Source organism: Larus michahellis, chromosome 4 (assembly GCF_964199755.1).
Source record: "Larus michahellis chromosome 4, bLarMic1.1, whole genome shotgun sequence".
Taxonomy (NCBI): Eukaryota; Metazoa; Chordata; class Aves; order Charadriiformes; family Laridae; genus Larus; species Larus michahellis.
The window spans coordinates 71,652,448-71,671,360 of record NC_133899.1 but is presented as its reverse complement, the minus strand read 5'-3'; the positions used below and the strand labels follow the sequence as shown (position 1 = coordinate 71,671,360).

The 18,913-nt window shown below is 35.8% G+C and overlaps 1 protein-coding gene across 4 annotated transcripts in view; it reads left to right on the top strand.

Annotated features, from left to right (window-relative positions):
- Positions 1–18,913, top strand: part of EML5 (EMAP like 5) — a 113,157-nt gene that overhangs the window by 56,760 nt on the left and 37,484 nt on the right. For 2 of the 4 annotated variants that reach the window (XM_074585464.1, XM_074585463.1), the window contains exons 15-27: positions 110–215; positions 1,481–1,574; positions 3,076–3,176; positions 5,296–5,498; positions 6,429–6,540; positions 7,557–7,684; positions 9,127–9,268; positions 11,196–11,348; positions 12,152–12,283; positions 13,272–13,360; positions 14,154–14,330; positions 15,264–15,465; positions 16,180–16,306. In XM_074585464.1, the coding sequence (XP_074441565.1) occupies positions 110–215; positions 1,481–1,574; positions 3,076–3,176; positions 5,296–5,498; positions 6,429–6,540; positions 7,557–7,684; positions 9,127–9,268; positions 11,196–11,348; positions 12,152–12,283; positions 13,272–13,360; positions 14,154–14,330; positions 15,264–15,465; positions 16,180–16,306 (1,766 nt within the window). Of the gene's footprint in view, positions 1–109; positions 216–1,480; positions 1,575–3,075; positions 3,177–5,295; positions 5,499–6,428; positions 6,541–7,556; positions 7,685–9,126; positions 9,269–11,195; positions 11,349–12,151; positions 12,284–13,271; positions 13,361–14,153; positions 14,331–15,263; positions 15,466–16,179; positions 16,307–16,759; positions 16,784–17,825; positions 17,841–18,913 lie in introns of those variants that run through there. The other 2 variants (XM_074585467.1, XM_074585466.1) reach the window with 2 other exon arrangements.

Genomic DNA, 18,913 nt, shown 5'->3' with positions numbered 1-18,913 from the left:
ATTTTTTCTAATACTTTAAAAAGTATTTGTCAATATTATACTTCTAAACAACTGTGTGAAGTAACTGAGAAATGACAAAAAATATAGTTACAAATATTTATACTTTCAGGTTGGTCGAGATTCCTCAATACACATTTGGGATACAGAAACAATAAAACCACTCTCAGTATTAAAGGGCTATCACCAGTACGGTGTTTGTGCTGTTGATTTTTCAGGTAATAAGTATTTATTTTTTTATTTATATATAATTTTCCTTTTCCGTATAAAAATACAAGCTAATCGGTTCTAATGAACAATTGGGAATTCCTTTACACTGAAGATTTTATCCTAAAAATATTCTCCAGTGATCAATGTCAAATGAGAGAGACTGTCTTAAAGTGATCGTTCGTTAAAAAGAGCTCCTGTGGATTCTTGCACATCAGGAAATGCAAGAACAGGTTCTGTGCCGTTTAATAGCTGGGCTGATCACTTTGGAATTGGTTTTGGTTGTATGAGGCAGGTGCACAGATCTGGAGCGTTGTGTCTGCAATACAGCTGTGTAAGCGAATTTTTGAGCAAATTGTTCAGGAGTGCCTTTTTTTTTATTTGTTTTTGATTATTATTAAATCCTGCAAGCTGATTGGTTAGCACACTGATAAATTCAAAAAGTCAACTTATGGAGTTCTGAGCAGAAACCGAGCCCCTCTCTCCACCTTATACTAACATAAGAGACTGTCAGTTAAATCTTTTGATATTTTTGCACCCCATACATCGAATTCCTTTACAATGTTAAATTACCTCTTCTCCACTGGCTTCTATTCTTTAATGGTTTGGATTTACTAGATAGGATCTCTAAACTCACACTGAAGATGTCTTAATCACAAAGATGAGTAGTTTGGAGTCTTTGATTCTTACGTTTGTTTTGTTCTCCTTTTTCAAGATGCGAATCTCATTTCATAAATTTTGACATAGATGCACAGCAATTTGGATAATGTCAGAAAATTGTTGATCACGAGTGACCACAAATAACTTCTTTTTTGGAGGTTAATGTGGGATATGTGTCAGAGCTTCTCAAAGACTTTGCGCTATTACTAAGTTTAAGGATATTTCATAAACTTCATGGTATTGCTTCAATGCTTTCCTGTTCAGAAGTGAACAGGGATTTTCAGAGTGGACAGAAAATTCTCACAGTGCAATCTGTGATAAAGGTTTTTGTGCAACTATATCAGCAACTAGCTGAACAAAGGATTTCATACAAACACAGAGAATCTAAGTGCAATTTTTAGACTGGGTAACCAAGCCCTAAACTCCATCCAACTGACCACTCAAGTTTAAAAGCAAACAGATGACAGGCATGCCTCTACGTGTCATACAATTATTTACCTGTTTGTACATTCTTCTTATAATAGTTTTGAAGTTATAATATTATTTAATATGGTTTCTTATTATTGCAACATAATGTTATCTATCTACTCTCTTAATCATAAATTTATTTTTCTAGCGGATGGGAAACGATTGGCTTCTGTTGGAATAGACGACAATCACACTGTTGTACTCTGGGACTGGAAGAAAGGAGAAAAGCTTTCAGCAGTAAGGTAGGAATTTAACTTTGCTTTAAAATTTGTATCTGGATTTACTCAAATGACAGTAAGCAAAATACATTCATTAAAGAATAATATAGTTCTCTAATAAATTATCACTTCTATCACTTAAGTGATACAGGCGATGACATTTAGCACAGCCTTAAAACTTTTTTTGGAAGAAAAAAACAAAGCTCTGATAGAACCAACAAGAATTATTATAGTGACAGCTCAACTGGTGAAGAAAGAAGACATAGAAGGCAAAGTTTATTTACATTTATTTGATGTGTTCTGAAATAAGTTCTTTAAAACTTAACTCCATGCGCTTCTGTTGGCCCTACCAGAGATGGTGATGTACACTCTGCTTTTCAAATCTTTTTTCATCAGACATCACATCTTTCTTGGGATAGTAGTTTGCAGGTGTTTTGTTAAATAGAGTTTTAATCTACAGAATTATTCTCTTATTTAAGCTCTTAATTCTCTTAATATTATCTTATTAATATTAATTACATTAATATTAATTTAATAAATATTAAGAGAATTAATATTCTCTTAATTAAGCTCTTATTTCCAATGTTGAGTAATGTTTGTGAAACCTTTGACTTTGCTGTTTCTAAGCATCTGTTGCTTTAGATAGAAATTTTTTTCAGCTTTTTTTTTTTTTTTAAAAATCCCCCTACTCTGTGAACCTACCAGTTTTACTTAATTCTTGATTACAAATCTTCTTGAATGAAGATTACAGTGTAAGTTTGGAAAGAAACTGGTTCATGCTTTTTGCTACTAGCCCATTTAGTGATCTGAAAATGACAGAAGGTAAAAGATTGTTGTCACTCTTGAACAGAGAACAAAAATTAGGGAATAGAAGCTCTTCTGTGTTTTAAAGAAAAAAAAATCTACTAGTAAGCATTTCTTTCCTTGCACAGATAGCAAACATAGTTGGAAGCTGTTTTTCATGTTCTAGGACTGAAGCAAAGCATTGGTTTTATAGAAGCACAGTGAGAAATCTAACACACATAACAGGTTTTAGTGTTTTTAGAAAGAACTGAAATTTCCATTTAAAATTGATATAACAGCATATGTTTTATTCTAACAAGAAAAATAAATTAAAAGATGGATGAGAATGGAAATTTATTTTCAAAATGAGAGACTTTTAAATAAGATGTACTACTTTACACCTCTAAGTTTCATTATGAGCTGTCAGAGATCTAAATGCTGTGTGTCTAAACTTAATGCAAATATATATTCTTTTTCAAAGAAAATGCCACCTAGTGGATTTCCGAAGTAACATAATTACTCACCTGCTTTGAAAACTGAAGGGTAATCAAAATAGAATGGGACTCAGTATGTTTGTTCTTTGGCTTTCTTCCTCTTCATAATAAATTCCTGTTAATGATTTGGAAATAAATGTTAGCAAGATAGAAAAGGTATACATTAGCAAAAAAACCCTCAAACCAAAACCTATTTAAAAATATGAATAGTTATATTTTTATTTAAAATATTCTCCTTTGCATTTCAGGGGAAGCAAAGATAAGATTTTTGTTGTTAAGATTAATCCTTACATGCCTGATAAATTGATTACGGTTGGAATTAAACACATGAAATTCTGGCGTAGGGCAGGTAAGGAAACTTTTCAGAATTACAGCATTTTCGGTTACTTGAAATAGAAATATTGCATCTCTTATAGTATGTCTCATGCATTAAAGGCAATTTTTTTCTCTTTATATGTCTCTAAGTTAGGTTTGCCCTAGTAGAAATAATATTAATTGGCATTACGGCAGTAGTGGGAAGTCTTTTTAAGATCAGTTTGCCATGGAGCTAGAGCTACACAAGTAGAAAGGACCCTGGATTTCCTACTGTCTGTTTTTTATATCTACTAATAACGTAGCACATCTGAAAATGTTACAGAGCTGCTCTAAAATCATAGAACAGTTTTTGGAAGAAGGACCTTTAGAACATACATGTTATAAAGTGGCACAAATATAAATAAATTTAACGTTATAAAAATCCACAAAGTACTTGAAGAGGACACATGTGCCAGTTGAGACCTGTTTGTTTAGATAGAACTTGACAATTAAAAACCAAGATAAAGAAGCTTGCTTTATCTGCTTGAAAAATTTTGAAGAGTGAAAAATCCATTCCCTGATATTAGTGTGAACTTCATTGTTTCAAACCTCAAAATGAGGTTTTTGAAAGACACATGTGCTACAGAGGACTAGCTAATCTGCTAAGAATGTTCTAACTATTCATGCAGAAGTTATGTACATCAAGTCACATGAGTCCCTGATAAAGATTAATTGTGGAGAGATAAGTCTGTGATGAAAAAAAATTACACTAGTTTTCTCAGTTCTGGCTCCAGCAGAAATTAATCAAGGTTGCCTGAGAGCGAGCTGTTGAAGTCTCTATAAATTATTAATTTTAACAATGGTGCTTGCTATCTATAGAAAGAACAAAGTGTGTCAGGATACTTACTGAGAGAATTACTATAAATTCTTTAGAAAGAAATCCTAACTCTGATAAAAGCCTGGAGATGGCGATTTTGAATAAAGAAATGAAATTGTTTCAAATGCCTCTTTTTCTCCTCTGGTACTGCTCAGTCAATCAAATTTCTCTAACGCTGCAGCCCACCTGTGCAAAACTGCAACGCACACAGGCAAGGCAGTCACCGGGAAACAGACTTAACAGTGGTAGTGTATGTAGAGTATCATGCACCTTAACAAATGCCAAGTCTCTGAAATATGCACTAGTGCAGGTGCACTTGATGTGAGAAGAGACACCAAAGTATATGCTTCGGAATAAATTTTCATTGGTGGCAAGTGATGGCAGAGAGGTTCAGAGATCCTGCCTCTGTAAGTAGGAGAATGGTATTAAGCGTCAGATCCTGAGGGACTTCCGTGTTATACCCCATGAAGTCTCTCTGAGGATTGTGAGCATATAAATCTCACTTTCTAGCCAGAAGTTGCTTTGTGCTACACCTGTCAAATGATTTTAGAGACAGTATTTTAAAGAATTTTAAAATTTATGTAGCTGTAACATTTATATTATCCAGAGGCCAGTATAGCATACCTCTAAAATAAAATCAGAAATCCTCTCACTGAAAACATAGAATCATAGGGTGGTTGAGTTGGAAGGGGCCTTAAAGATAATCTAGCCAACCCCCCTGCGATGGGCAGGGACACCTCCCACTAGACCAGGTTACTCAAAGCCCCATCCAATCTGGCCATTCTACTAAATAAATGTAGTGCAGCATCTTCTGCTTATCTCACTAAGAAAAGCGTATCACTGAAATACTTCCTCCTACCCATCTTAATCATGTGACTGATAAGTGTGACTACAGACTTCCTAGCACAATGATTTTGTTAGTGTTATTGTGAAAGGGATAGGATGTCAAGTTTTAAACTTTTTTTTTTCTTTCAGTTTAATTTCATTAGAAATTTCTATGTACTGTGTGGTAGATGCTAAGTTTTTTGTTTAGATGTGGGTTTATAAATGCACTTTCTCTTTGTATGTCTATGTGGGTATATGTACCTATTCAAATCCAGATTTAAGTTAAAGGTAAGGGTTTTTTTATGTCTTGAAAGATGCCAAATAGTATAAAAATTTTATTTTCTGACAACTCTTCTCAGGCTCAGTTTCTTGGGGAGAACGAGAAGAAAAGACTTGTTGCTTGTAAGGTTGTATAGTATATGGAAAATAATTTTAAGCAAAGATCTGATGACTTGTTTTTGGTTTGAACCAGGCGGAGGACTAATTGGGAGAAAGGGCTGCATTGGTGCGTTGGGAAGAACTGATACAATGATGTGTGCAGTATATGGCTGGACGGAAGAGATGGCGTTTTCTGGAACTTCCACAGGGGATGTGTGTATTTGGAGAGATGTGTTTCTCATAAAAACTGTCAAAGCACATGATGGTCCTGTGTTCAGCATGCACGCATTGGAAAAAGTAAATAAACTGCTCATTGTTTTTTTGATGTCTGGACAAAAAAAGTGTATGAAGTTAGGCCTTTCCTAAACTCAAGAATCCATTGGCTTTATTTCCATTACAGAAAAGCCTTGTGAGGTCTACATCCAAAATAGTGTTTTATGCAAGTCTCTAATTCTTGTTACGTAACGCAATGTTTTTCAAATCTTTGTGGTCCAGTAACATCTTATTCAGTAATTTTCATGACCTCTTACTAAAGAAATAATAGTAACTTTATGATAAGTAGAAGTACTTTTTGATTTAAGCATCCATGAGTATGATGGAATATGTGAGCTTGTGAGAGAGGAGGATCATACTCTTACTATTCTGTGCAGTGATTACTGTCTACTAGTAGAAGCATTCAATCTGTAGCTCACTAAGTACTCTCTCCTGATTCTCAACTTCTTTTGACTCCAGAAAGCCTTTAAGCATGTGCTTAAATGTGAGTGGGTGTTCCAGTTAGATTAGTTGTATGTTTGAACTTCTGTATGTGTTTGTGTTTTGCTAGGTTAGACCAAGTTACTCCACCTCCTAATACTTGAGTTTCAGTATAGTCTATATAGTACATATATACTGTATATAGCCAAAGGGATATTGAGCCTAAATATCAAGAAAAACATTTCAGTACGTCAATTAAGTTATTTTTCTGGTATGGTAGAAGCTTATTGGTTAGACCTTTAAAATCCAGCCTATGTACATGGACTCTACAGAAGTGTGCTGCCTTCGTCAGGAGAATTCATTTTGTTGCTCCTGATCTTTTCATCTCTAACATCTGTAGTTCTGTGCATTACGGTGTTGTATAGAATCCATTTTCAATATTGACAGAAATCACTGAAAAATTAAGGAAAGGTAATAACTGATTATAACTTGCGATTTATTTTTTTTTTTATTTTGTTTTTTTCCCTCCCTCAGGGATTTGTCACTGGAGGAAAGGATGGGGTAGTAGCTCTCTGGGATGATACCTTTGAACGTTGTCTCAAAACGTATGCCATCAAAAGGGCTGCTTTGGCCCCTGGGTCTAAAGGTAACGCAGACTTTAACCTGTTTTTTATTCTATTTAAAGTATTTTCTTTAGAACACTCTTTCTGTGGAATTGCTTTCCCCAATAGGAGGAAATACACATTTGACCCAATGAATACTAAAAATTTTTTTTAAAGTTTTATTGGTTCTAAATAAGTAATTTTTATGTTGGGAGGGGAATGGTATGTTGTAGTGTCTGTTTGCACATTTGGTGGGTGCATATCTTATTATCTGCCTGAATTGATTGATTTAACCTTGAGTCTCTTACCACCCAGGTGATTTTTATTTTTTTTTTTAAGTGGTAACCAAAAAGCCTATTATATTTCTAATCATGAAGTATCTTGTCTGATCTTTTTTGTTTTCGAGGAGGAGTGGAATTCAGAATTGTGGTTAGTTTTGTATGCTGTTAGTACGTTTTATGACTTAATTTTCTGTAAATCCATATGTCTCTTGAAATTATGTAAGAAAATTTTAGTTCCTATTATTCCTATTTCTTCCATTTATTCTTGATCTTAGTGCTGATTTACTGTTTTCCCTGTTTGATGTTCTGGATAGCCTCCCACCCCTGCCTTAAAATTACATCTGCTGTATTCTAATGTATGTAGTTTGATTTTCAAAAATCATGTATGAAAACACCCAGTAACTAAAACATTCTAATACAGAGTATCTCATTGTCATACCTGTTTAATAAAAGCTAGATTTGAAGGTACCGTAAATTCTAGCAGTATAGTAGTATAGTTGGTGCTTTACATGCACTTTTTTTTCACTAAGATTGCCAGTGGGTCTTACATTTACATTATCATTCTTACATTTACTCTGTTGAGAAGAAAGGTTAGTGTCAGTTGGGTAATTGCTAAATACTCCCAAATGAGTTCAAACATGTGAGTTCTTCCATGCAGGAATATGTTTTCACTTGTTTACTACTGAGTATCTTTTTCTACAGTAAGAATGGAATGTGTGTATGTGTGAAAGATCGTCTTTAAGGCATACTTGAGAATATTCTGTTTTCTAATGTTCTAGGTCTCCTCTTAGAAGATAATCCTTCTATACGTGCCATATCTTTAGGACATGGTCATATTTTAGTGGGCACAAAGAACGGTGAAATATTGGAGGTGGATAAAAGTGGACCAATAACTCTGCTGGTTCAGGTACATCCTAAATATCAGTCAAATATTCCGTACCACAAACACTGTTTTATTTTCCAAGTAAAGACTGTTGTGAAATAACAAGTATTTTAATTTTGAGTAAAGTTAGTGAGTTACTATCAGTTCATAGATTTTTAAGGCTAGACTAGACCATTATGACTCTTTAATGAGCCAAACAGATCGCAGAATTTTATGGACTAATTTGTTCAACAAGTTCATCCTTTAAAGCAGACCAAGATCATATTTCTGTTTTAAAAAAAAAAAAAGGTAAAAAAGTGTGTAATAGTGGATCGTCCACCAAATTCCTTATTACCTTTTTTCTAAGTACTAATTACTCTTCCTATTTTTAAAAGTTATCTCCTTGAGGTTTACTTTTAGGTCTGCTTCGTGATTATGTAAAAAACATTTTGGTTACCAAACAGACTGCATTTCTTAAGCCTGACTACAAAACAAATTTTTTTACATCGTATCATCATGTGATTTTCGTTCATACTTAAATAAAAATCTGTGGAACTTCAATTCGCACCTCTGAGTGGCCAGTGCAATATGTAAAGAAATAGATTTTTTTTAAAAAATCTGTTAGAACCTAAGGTAAATAAAAAAAATAATAATCTAGATCATAGAATCAGAGAATAGTTTGGGTTGGAAGGGACCCTTAAAGGTCATCTGCTCCAACCCCCCTGCAATCAGCAGGGACATCTTCAACTAGATCAGGTTGCTCAGAGCCCCGTCCAACCTGACCTTGAATGTTTCCAGGAATGGGGCATCTACCACCTCTTTGAGCAACCTCTGCCAGCGTTTCACCACCCTTATTGTAAAATATTTCTTCCTTATATCTAGTCTAAATCGTCCCTCTTTTAGTTTAAAACCTTTACTCCATGTCCTATCTGAACAGCCCTGCTAAAAAGTTTGTCCCCATCTTCTTCTTCCCTTTAACTACTGAAAAGCTGCAATAAGGTCTCCCCAGAGCCTTCTCTTCTCCAGGCTGACCAACCCCAACTTTCTCAGCCTGTCTTCATAGGAAAGGTGCTCCAGCCCTTTGATCATTTTTGTGGCCTGAGGTTCACGTGGGCCCACTTCTCAAAGTTGTCCAGGTCCCTCTGGATGGCATCCCAACCCTCAGGTGTGTCAACTGCTTCACACAGCTTGGTGTCATCAGCAAACTTGGCTGAGGGTGCACTCGATCCCACTGTCCATGTCATTGACATAGATGTGTGTGAGGATTATTTCTCAGGGAAAAATTTTCTCTACTGATAATTACTATAATTTGCACTTTTACTTGTGTGTAGCAGAGTGAGGTTTTTTTCAGGTGTTTCTATTGAGATACTTCTTTTTCATCCTCTAACGATATGCATGTTCTCTCTCTATTTCTAAACTTCCTTAAATGTATTATTTCATATGTCAGTTTAAAATACAAAGTCATCTGATTCATTGTGTTTTTTCAGGGTCACATGGAGGGGGAAGTTTGGGGTCTAGCTACTCATCCTCATTTGCCTATTTGTGCCACTGTAAGTGATGACAAAACCTTAAGAATATGGGATTTATCTCCTAGCCATTGTATGTTAGCTGTTCGCAAATTGAAGAAGGGTAAGATGCTTAGTATGAAAAAATATTTAACTGAATTCAGTTGACATTTACTAGCATTATGAATCTTTCAAAAGCAAGACTGAATAAATTCCTTTCGTTCCTCAAATTATTTCATCGATGCTATGTTCATGAGTTATGTAGCCCTTAAGCTAATGAATCTGTAAGAAAGATTTCTTCGTAATACTGTTCTTGAATGTTACAATTGCAAATAATTTAAAGTCAGTGAAATTACAATAAAGGTTGAGCCAATTACATAATTCTGCCATATTGCTTATAGTATTGCAAGCTTTTTTTGAACAGTGGAGGACTTTGAATCTAGAAATTTTTGGAAGAATCTGGAATGTCGAGGAAAGAGAACAGTCATAAAATTCTTACTCATTGTATACTGTAACTGAATTCTATTTTGACAGTTGGAAAATCTGTTGTAAGTGACGTCACGTAAGGAGACTTTTTTTAGGATTAGACCAGGCTGGCCTTAACAAGCTTTTAATGGTATATATGCTTTGCTAGACAAGGGAATACAATAGGCTTTATCTGTTTGACATTCAGTAAAGCATTTTGATCCAAACCTTATAGGAAGCTTAGTTGAAGATGATTTGGATTAATAAAGTAAATGTAAGAAGAGTCATGAGCTGGCACAAGCAGAGATTAAACAAGAAAGTTTCAAGTTTGTGGTCTGCTCAAGTCTTGAAGCTGATATTTCTTAATAGCTTTAAGAGTAGTTTTGGCAGAAGAGTAAGGATTGCTTAATTTGCTGATGAGACACGCTTTGAGATGCTTTGGCGGTCTTAAAAAGTACCTGTGTACTGTACAGAAAGAGCTGGATACTTCTGCAGATTGCACTAATGTAAATGAGATAATAGTTGGTAATTAAAAAAGGCAAGACTCAGTGACTGTAAGAAAAATGCCTTTGTAGCTGAGGAGTAACTGAGGAGCAGAAGGCTCAGGATGTTCTAGTGGATGGCAGGATGACAATTACCTGTGATAGTGAGGTATTTTTCCCAGAACATAATGAGGTATGCATATAATTTACAAGAGGCTAATCAGAGTATTTTTTGGTATAAACTTCTCATCTGTGTTCAGCTGAATGAAATTAAACCGAAAGTTGAGTATGGAGAGGGAGAAGCTACAGGGTAATGAATGAGAAGCTTTGTGGTGGAGTCAGCTAAATAAAGGACTACTGTCTACAAGTTAATCATCCCTAATAGTAGGGAAAAATATTTATGCTAATGGAACATTCTGGCATGGAAACAAATCTATATAAGCTGACCATAGATAAATTTTGATTGGAAATTAAACTGTTTTTTCAAATGAAACTTGACATGTTTATTAGAAGGATTATATGACATAGTGACAGTGATAGCAAATGACTGGATTCTGTGAATCCAGAATCACAGAATCTTCATGGTTGGAAACAACCCTTAAGATCATCGAGTCCAACCAAACAACCTACAATCTCTGCCACTAGAGCATGCCCTGAAGTGCCACATCTAGTCGTTTCTTAAACACCTCTAGGGATGGTGACTCAACCACCTCCCTGGGCAGGCTGTTCCAGAAGGTCTTTTCCTGCTGTGTTCTCCCTACCAGAGCAAATGGTAACCAACAACTGGCACCAGATACTAAGATGGAGAGCAAATTAAAAATATATAGACAATAGTGATTTATTTGTGTTACTAATGTAGAACATATGTCAATTAATATGCAAATAAATGTAATCTTAAAATTCTGGGATTGTGTACTCATCGATTTAATAGCTTCGGTGTGCTACTAGAGATGCAGAGCTTGGAAATTATCTTGGTAGCATCTAAAAAATTTCATTGGACTATATACTCTAAGAATAGCTTTCCTTTACTACTGGAAAAGTACATCTAAAAGAGGGATTATGCACTATAAATGTACCTGAATGCCATTTCTGTATTCCTCATAGGAGGTAGATGTTGCTGCTTTTCACCTGATGGAAAAGCATTAGCTGTTGGTCTCAATGATGGAAGCTTTTTGATAGTTAATGCAGATACCCTGGAGGATCTAGTCTCTTTCCAGCACAGGAAAGATGTTATTTCAGAGATCCGATTTTCTCCTGGTAAGTGATTTAAAATCAAGATTTTTATATCAAGGTTGTTCAAGCAAGCTTCATAACCTTTAAAAGATAAAAGAAGTAGAGATTTCTAGTACTCTTTTACATGTAACAAATAAGCCGTCAAGACTAATATTAACATTTTGAAAAATATTGGGTGTGAAGTCTTATGTTGCTCATTTAAGGCTGAGATTATTGGAATAGGTTTGCTCATAGTAACCTCCTGAATGCAACAGTCAAATCATGAACATCCAGCAGGCTCCTGAGGGTTCCACTTTATGAGCTGCATAAGCTTGGCTCCTCTGAGGTTACTGTTAGCTAATGAGAACGAGAATGCTTGAAACTGGTGTGTCAGAAAGTTCTGGTGTCTTCTTTTTTTCTTCTTTTTCCCCCTACAGTGCTAAGCACTCCCAGTGAGGCTAGTTTTTTTTAGACAGTACAGCTCTTAGGAGCTCAAGTGTATTTCAGTGAAAATACTTTGAGATTTCGATGCAAATTACTGATACCCGTTCTCAAGCAACATTACTTTCTGGTTACCTAAGCCTTAGTGCTCTCCAAGTGGGATAAATGTTTAAAATTTCATGAGATAGGTTTTTATTGTTTGAAGATGTAATGATGTCATGGTTGTATATTTCATACTGATTTTGACTGTGATACGAATATTAGCCTGTTGAGGACTATATAAATTAGCAAGCTCGTTTCAAAGAAATCTGAGTTGCATATGGCTGAGTTCCAGAACGTACTTTTATTTAATATACAGAGCACTACAATTTTTGAAAATGTCTTGTGTTTCTACTGATGTGCTTTAGGAGCTGGAAAGTACTTAGCTGTGGCATCCTGTGACAACTTTGTAGATATTTACAATGTAATGAGCAGTAAACGAGTAGGAATCTGCAAGGGAGCCTCCAGCTATATCACGCACATGGACTGGGACATAAGAGGTAAGTAGCAATCGTTCTAAAAATCTGCTGGAAGATTGATTACATTACGAACTAAATACAGTACATCCACAGTATGAATTTATGGCATCACTGACAGATTTGCTTCTTTGGTTTTTGAGTATGCTCACAGCATCTGAATAAATATAAAAACATGATTTTTACTAGTGTTTATATTTTTAGAATTTGTGCAATTTGAAGTAAAATAGAGTGGTTTGGGTTTTTTTAACATCTTCTGTGTTTATTGTTTGACTTGTACTTCTTGAAAAATGTACTGCATGATGCAGTTGCATCTGTAGCTCAGGAATATATATATCTGTGTTGTCAAAAATAGCAGAAAGACTGGATTTCCTGTCTTCCTGGGTCTTAATACGTGACTAACTTCAACACTAACTTTAGTCCTGTTTCATACAAAACCAAGGCAGTGCAGTTGTGCAGTCTCTTAGTTTCCTGCTCTTATTCTTCTACATGATCACTTTTGAAACTGTCCAATTTAAGAGTGTTATACGTTAGCTTCATCTGAGAATTTTGAAAACAGGAAGAGGACGGAAACATTAATGAGAATTTTCCTCAGAAAAGAAGCAGTGTAAAGGCAAGCAGAAGCCAGCTGCTTGGAAGCAGTCATTGGCTGGGCAGCATATTTGCTTCTCAGTCCCAAGTGCACACGCATACTGGTCCGCTGGTTGTCACAAACAAGCTCTGAAGTAGATGCAGCACGTTTTGTCTACCATCTGATGGGAAGACCTTAAACAGGAGAGAAAAGTAATGCATTATTGCAGTTTTCAAAGAGAGGAGGAAGGACTGTGAATTTAAGGGGTTGAAGGATTCAGAGGCCCATACTTCCAGCTCCACTGTTTATGTATGCAGCTTTTTCCATTGGAAACAAATAGTCTGTGTAATGCTGTTAGCAACAAAAGTTTCAAAATAACTTTTTTTTTTAAATGGAATCTTCTATTTAATGTTAATATACAATATGTAATATGTTTTATAGGGAAGCTCTTGCAAGTCAACACTGGTGCTAAAGAGCAGTTGTTTTTTGAAGCTCCTCGTGGGAAAAAACAGACAATTCCTAGCTTAGAGGTAAGGAAATAGACTGCCTTCTTAACTTGATGGCAAATCAGATTTATTGATGCAACTGTCTATACTGCATAAGAGGGAATGATGTATAAAACCGTGATTTTAATTGGTCTGTTGAAAAAGCTTCTTTTCAGGTATTTGCTATCCTTTATCCTTTTTTTGCAGCGTATTTCATTAGGTGATGTAATCAGAATGATAAAATACATAGGGGATATCAATTTGTCTCTTCTGTTAAGAAATGGACATTTGGCTGACTTAGGTACTCATGAAGATCTCACCGGACTTCTGTATGCCTCTTTTGATACCTGAACACCTTTGGAAACCGATTGTAGATTACTTAGCCCTAAACCTGCTGTGGAAGACGTCATGAATGTCTTTACATAACAATGCAATATAGTATACATAATATACATAGGCAAGTGTAGTATATTGTAGATATTGATTTGTTTTCTCAGACATAGAGCATAGTCATAGGGCAGAGAGTGATAATGGATAATTTTCAAATAATATTTTCTATAAGACTGAAAGGCAGTCTTGAAAAATGTAATTTCTTTTCCCTAACCTGGAAGGGCAGGTAAGGTCAAAAATTTTTAAATACTTCTAGAGGCTTTGAAACTGGAAGTTAACAGAGTTAAAATTAAGGATCTCAAATAAAATCCTGAAGAGTCAGAAAGTAAGTGGTTAATCTTTTAGATGTGTCGTATTTTTCAGTGCAAGGACTTTTTCTTGAAATCAGGTATGGAAGAAAATTGCCTGGGAAGAAGCGTGCTCTGTCTCAAACAAGTTGTTTTTATAGGTAGAAAAGATTGGCTGGGCATCATGGACAAGTGTTTTGGGCTCTTGCTGTGAAGGAATCTGGCCAATAATTGGTGAAGTCACAGATGTAACTGCTTCATGCCTCACTAGTGACAGTAAAGTATTAGCCACAGGAGATGATTTTGGATTTGTGAAACTGTTTCGATACCCTGCTAAAGTAAGTAATTTTCAGCGGTTCGTGGAGATGATGAATAAAACTGCCTTTTCAAAACTGTAAAAACTCATCACTCAGAGCAAAATGGTGCTTTTATACTTTTGAGCTTATGATCAAAGAAAACATTCAACATTGCACTGCAATTTGCAATGCATTAAACTTTCAGCCAGTAAGAATGACCATTCCGGGTTAGACTGAAGAGCCACCTCATGTCAGTTCTATCACTGACAGTGGCAAATGCATAGGAAAAAACTAAGCATGGGAATGGAACAGGCACCGTCTAATAATATCTTAGGCATTAATATCCTCAGTGTGGTTTTTATCAGTGTCATTTTTAGCCCCTTAAACTATTGTTTTGGAAGACAATGATCATTTCTTCCTCACCTTCGTTTCACTCCACTCATGATTTTAGAGACCTTCATTCTGTCCAACCTCAGTCATTTTTCTCTAAGATTAAGAGTTTTAATACTGTTTAAACATGCATCATTAGAAAAGCCATTCTGGAAACACATTATATTTTTACTGCTCTTCTAGAACCTTTCTAGTTGCCCGTTATTTATCCGTAAATATGTCTTCCATATTTTGCCATGCTAGGGTTGGTAACAATGCACGAGTCTTGACTCCAAATACTCTATGTGCATTTTATTCTTAATCTGCTAGACTATTTTCTCTCTTAGGAAAAATGATCCAGTGTTTATTGCTGGAATCTGTTTATAAACAAATTCTTGTATGCTTGGTATGGAAATATGGTTAACGTTTCATGAAGTTGCTATAGGAGAAGAACTTGGCAAATCATGTGATACATACAAATGCAAAACAGCTGAAGCATAAACTGTAAAGAAGTTAAGAACATTTTGTTGTGCACTGGCAGCTCATTTCAGTTTTATCTAGCAGACTGGTTAAATTTGATATGTGTCTTTTCTTCTCCCTTTTTAGGGAAAGTTTGGAAAATTTAAGAGGTATGTTGCTCACAGTACCCATGTAACAAATGTCCGTTGGACCTATGATGACAGTTTGTTGGTCACTGTTGGAGGAGCAGACACCTCTTTAATGCTGTGGACTTATGAGATGGAAGGACATCGGGATAGCAGGCAGTGTGACAGTGAAGAGTCTGATCTAGATTCTGAAGAAGATGGAGGTCAGTGATAATTTATAAAACTAGCTGGGTTATGCTATCTCAAGGAGACTCGATTATTGGAAAACTGCTGATCTAGAAATAATCAAGTTTTACATATGATTGTTTTAATCTTAAATATCGAAGAAAAGATGAGGGGTAATGGGTACAAGTTACTCCAGGGGAGATTCCATTTGGACACAAGAGGAAAATTTTTCACAATAAGAACAATCAGCCATTGGAATAATGTCCCCAGGGAAGTGGTGGATCCCCTCATCATTGGACACTTTTAAGATTCAGTTGGACAGGCGGCTGGGCCATCTTGTCTAGACTGTGCTTTGGCCAAGAAAGGTTGGACCAGATGATCCTTGAGGTCCCTTCCAACCTGGATTCTGTGAATTTAGCAGCAGGTGTCATGTAGTAAAGTCCTTTGTTAGTGACCCTGAGTTAAGGCCCAACAAAGCAGAAATGGGGTAGCTCTGAATGTCTCTTGAATCTTTTTTTAATCATTTTTTCCACAAAGATACTGTAGAGAACCTTTATCTTAGAATGTCTTTTATTAACAATGTTCATGATTCCCAGCTACTTTCTTTCTGTTGCGTGTTTATGTTACTAATAATACAAGGTATAATTGTTCTTGTAGTCCAGTACGTTGTTGAAACCTGCACAAATTATGATTTAATTTGTTTTTTCTGGTATCTTATTTTGTTTTGATACTGTGCACTCTCATTTTGTTAGGTTATGACAGTGATGTGACAAGGGAAAATGAAATTAATTATACCATCAAAGCCTTATCAACAAACATTAGACCAATGTTTGGAATTAAGCCTCATCTGCAACAAAAGGAGCCAACCTTAGATGAAAGGTAATTGCTAAATTAAAATTCTAGTCAAGAAAGGAATCTGAAAATATGATTAATAGTAAAATGTAACTATATTGGAATATATATACAACTAAAAAGGATATGTATAAAATGAGTGGAATTATTTCTTTGGAGAAAAAACAACCAAACGCCAACTTAAGAAAAGTCTTGCCTAAGGACTAGGTTGTACTTTTTTAGAGAGCACAGAGGACTACAAATGATGTAGGTATACTATTATGTTTGGGGAGTTTTTTGAAATAATTGTGTTATTTGCTGGTGTTTGATATGTTCGTTTTGAAACTTAAATACCAAGTGGTATCTAGTGATGGCATTATAGGCATGAACCTGTACAATTGTTTTATTGAAAGACAGCTCTCAATTTTTTTTTTTTTTTTGCCAACAAACTAATCTGACTAATTGAGCTGTAATTGCTTCTCGCATTGTTTCTGTCTGCAGATAACTTCTGCCTTTCTTTGAAAAATTCTGTCCACAGTGGTTCTGCAGTTTCTATTAGTGAGTCTTGGAAAATGAAGTTGATTGCTTTGCAGTGTTAGCTGTATAGCTTGGTTCGCTATCGTGTGCTTTAGAAGAGGAGGGGCTGGGGAGCAGAGTAGAATAAGACCAGCAGGTAAAGTAGTTGTGAAATAAGAAAAAGAGTTTATGACCACTAGAACATAATCTGTTGTCAAATCTGCAGCTGAGCACAGGACCATGAAAGTTGTTTGTTGTCAGCAAAATAGATGTGGACAGTGTATGTGAGGGAAAAGGAGAGAGGTATTCCTAACGCCATACGGTGGCAGCTGAGTGACGCTAGTGTTACAGAGGGAAGTGAGGAGAACACAACATGGTATGATTAGGTGTAAGGTTATAGAGGAGTAGCAGATTGGAAGCTTCCTGCAGGAATGTGAGGAGCACACGCCTCTTTCCACAGTGAAGCCGACAGATCTGTGATGCCCTTGTTGAGAAACGCAGCCTGACATTTGTGGGAGTTTTTTTGTCATCTTTTGTTTTTAAGTTGTGCTGCTGAAGCAGAGAATGGATGCCTGCGTATAAAGCTGTGGCTCCCTGTCTTGCATTTAAAATGAGAAATGGTCTTTCTGTTTATTAATTAAACATATTTGATGTGGAAATCAAAAAGAAATGTCCACGGTATCAACATTTTTGATTTATATTTACTCTTGTTAATGAAAGCTGTGATTAAAGATTTTTTTTGTTTTGTTTTTTAAATGAAATTACAGACTTCTTGTATTTCACTCAATAATTGTTTCTGGAAACTAGATTCTAATTCAGAATGCATAAAAGTTAATGAAAGAATTCCATTGCCTGCATTGTTTAAAAGTTGGGGCCCTAAAACTTCAAAGAAAAGTTTCTGTGAAGAATAAAACAAGAATAAAGTTACTATAATGCATTTTAACTTCTGTCCTAGTTAATATTGTGTAAAATTGGTAAATGTTTTAGTAAGTCTGCTTTCAGAGATACTAATTTTTATTTTATTTTTATTTCCCTTTGGCTTCCTATGAAGGCAGGGGGTAGTGAGGTAAGTTCATTTATACAAAGTCCAGGATCAAACGCATTTTAATAACTTAAGCTGCTTGGGAAAGTAGTTATGCTTTGAAATAGAAGTGAAGACTTTAACAAGCTACTATTTAATAGCAAAGAGTTAATGGGTAGAAAAGGGATAAGGGACAATGAATAAGCCCAGTTCTCAGTCTGAGTAAACGTGAGTGGGTGCTAAATAGAGTATATGGGAGGTTATCAAATCTCATCCTCTTTTCTTAATACTTTGGAGTGGCTAAGGAATGGCTTGATTTAAGTAGCTATAGTCAGAGAGCTTGCCTAACTTCTTGTGGACTTCTGTAAGACTGTATCACAGTGTTGGGGCAGAGGTCCAACATGGAATAAAAAGTGCAGGGAGCACGTTGCAGAGATGTCTGAGGTGGCCATATGAGCAGTATCACCACATCTGCACCGCTGTGTTGGAGCTAATAAAGCTTCAGGGACAAGAGCAGCGTTATTGACTGGGCTGCAGCATTTTACCAATGCATCTACACTACTTCAGGATGTGAGCTGGTAGGTCCACGTAGCATTCGTATGACATGCAGAGTCACTAGCTTAGGTGCCTGCATTAGGTAATGAGGTTTTGCACATACTCTGTTTAGAATATACACATACTCAAAACCATGCTCTTACATTTGTCGCACAACAAATGCTCAGGCTGTAGGCTACCCTTCAGACTTTGCAGACTGAGCTGCCAGGACACTTGGACCCACACTGGTTAAGAAAGGAGAACCCCTCTCGTACCTACCTGGACCGTGTTTCCACAGTGAAATCACATCCCTGTGGTGACAGATGATACAATTGTGTTAACCTCTACGTATCCTTCTGCAGACAACTTGACAGAATCAAGAAAGCCACTGTCTTCATCTAAATTTTAGATCAAACCACTAGCAATCTTTATCAAATTAATTCTGTGTTAGGCTTTTAAAAAATGTATGTCTGTAAAGTCAGTGTTTCTGTTGAAGTTATACAAAGCGTGTATAACTTATACAGACTTTTCTTCTGTGTTTGTTCATTTACAGGGTATTTGAGTATACTGCTCAGAGTGTGGGC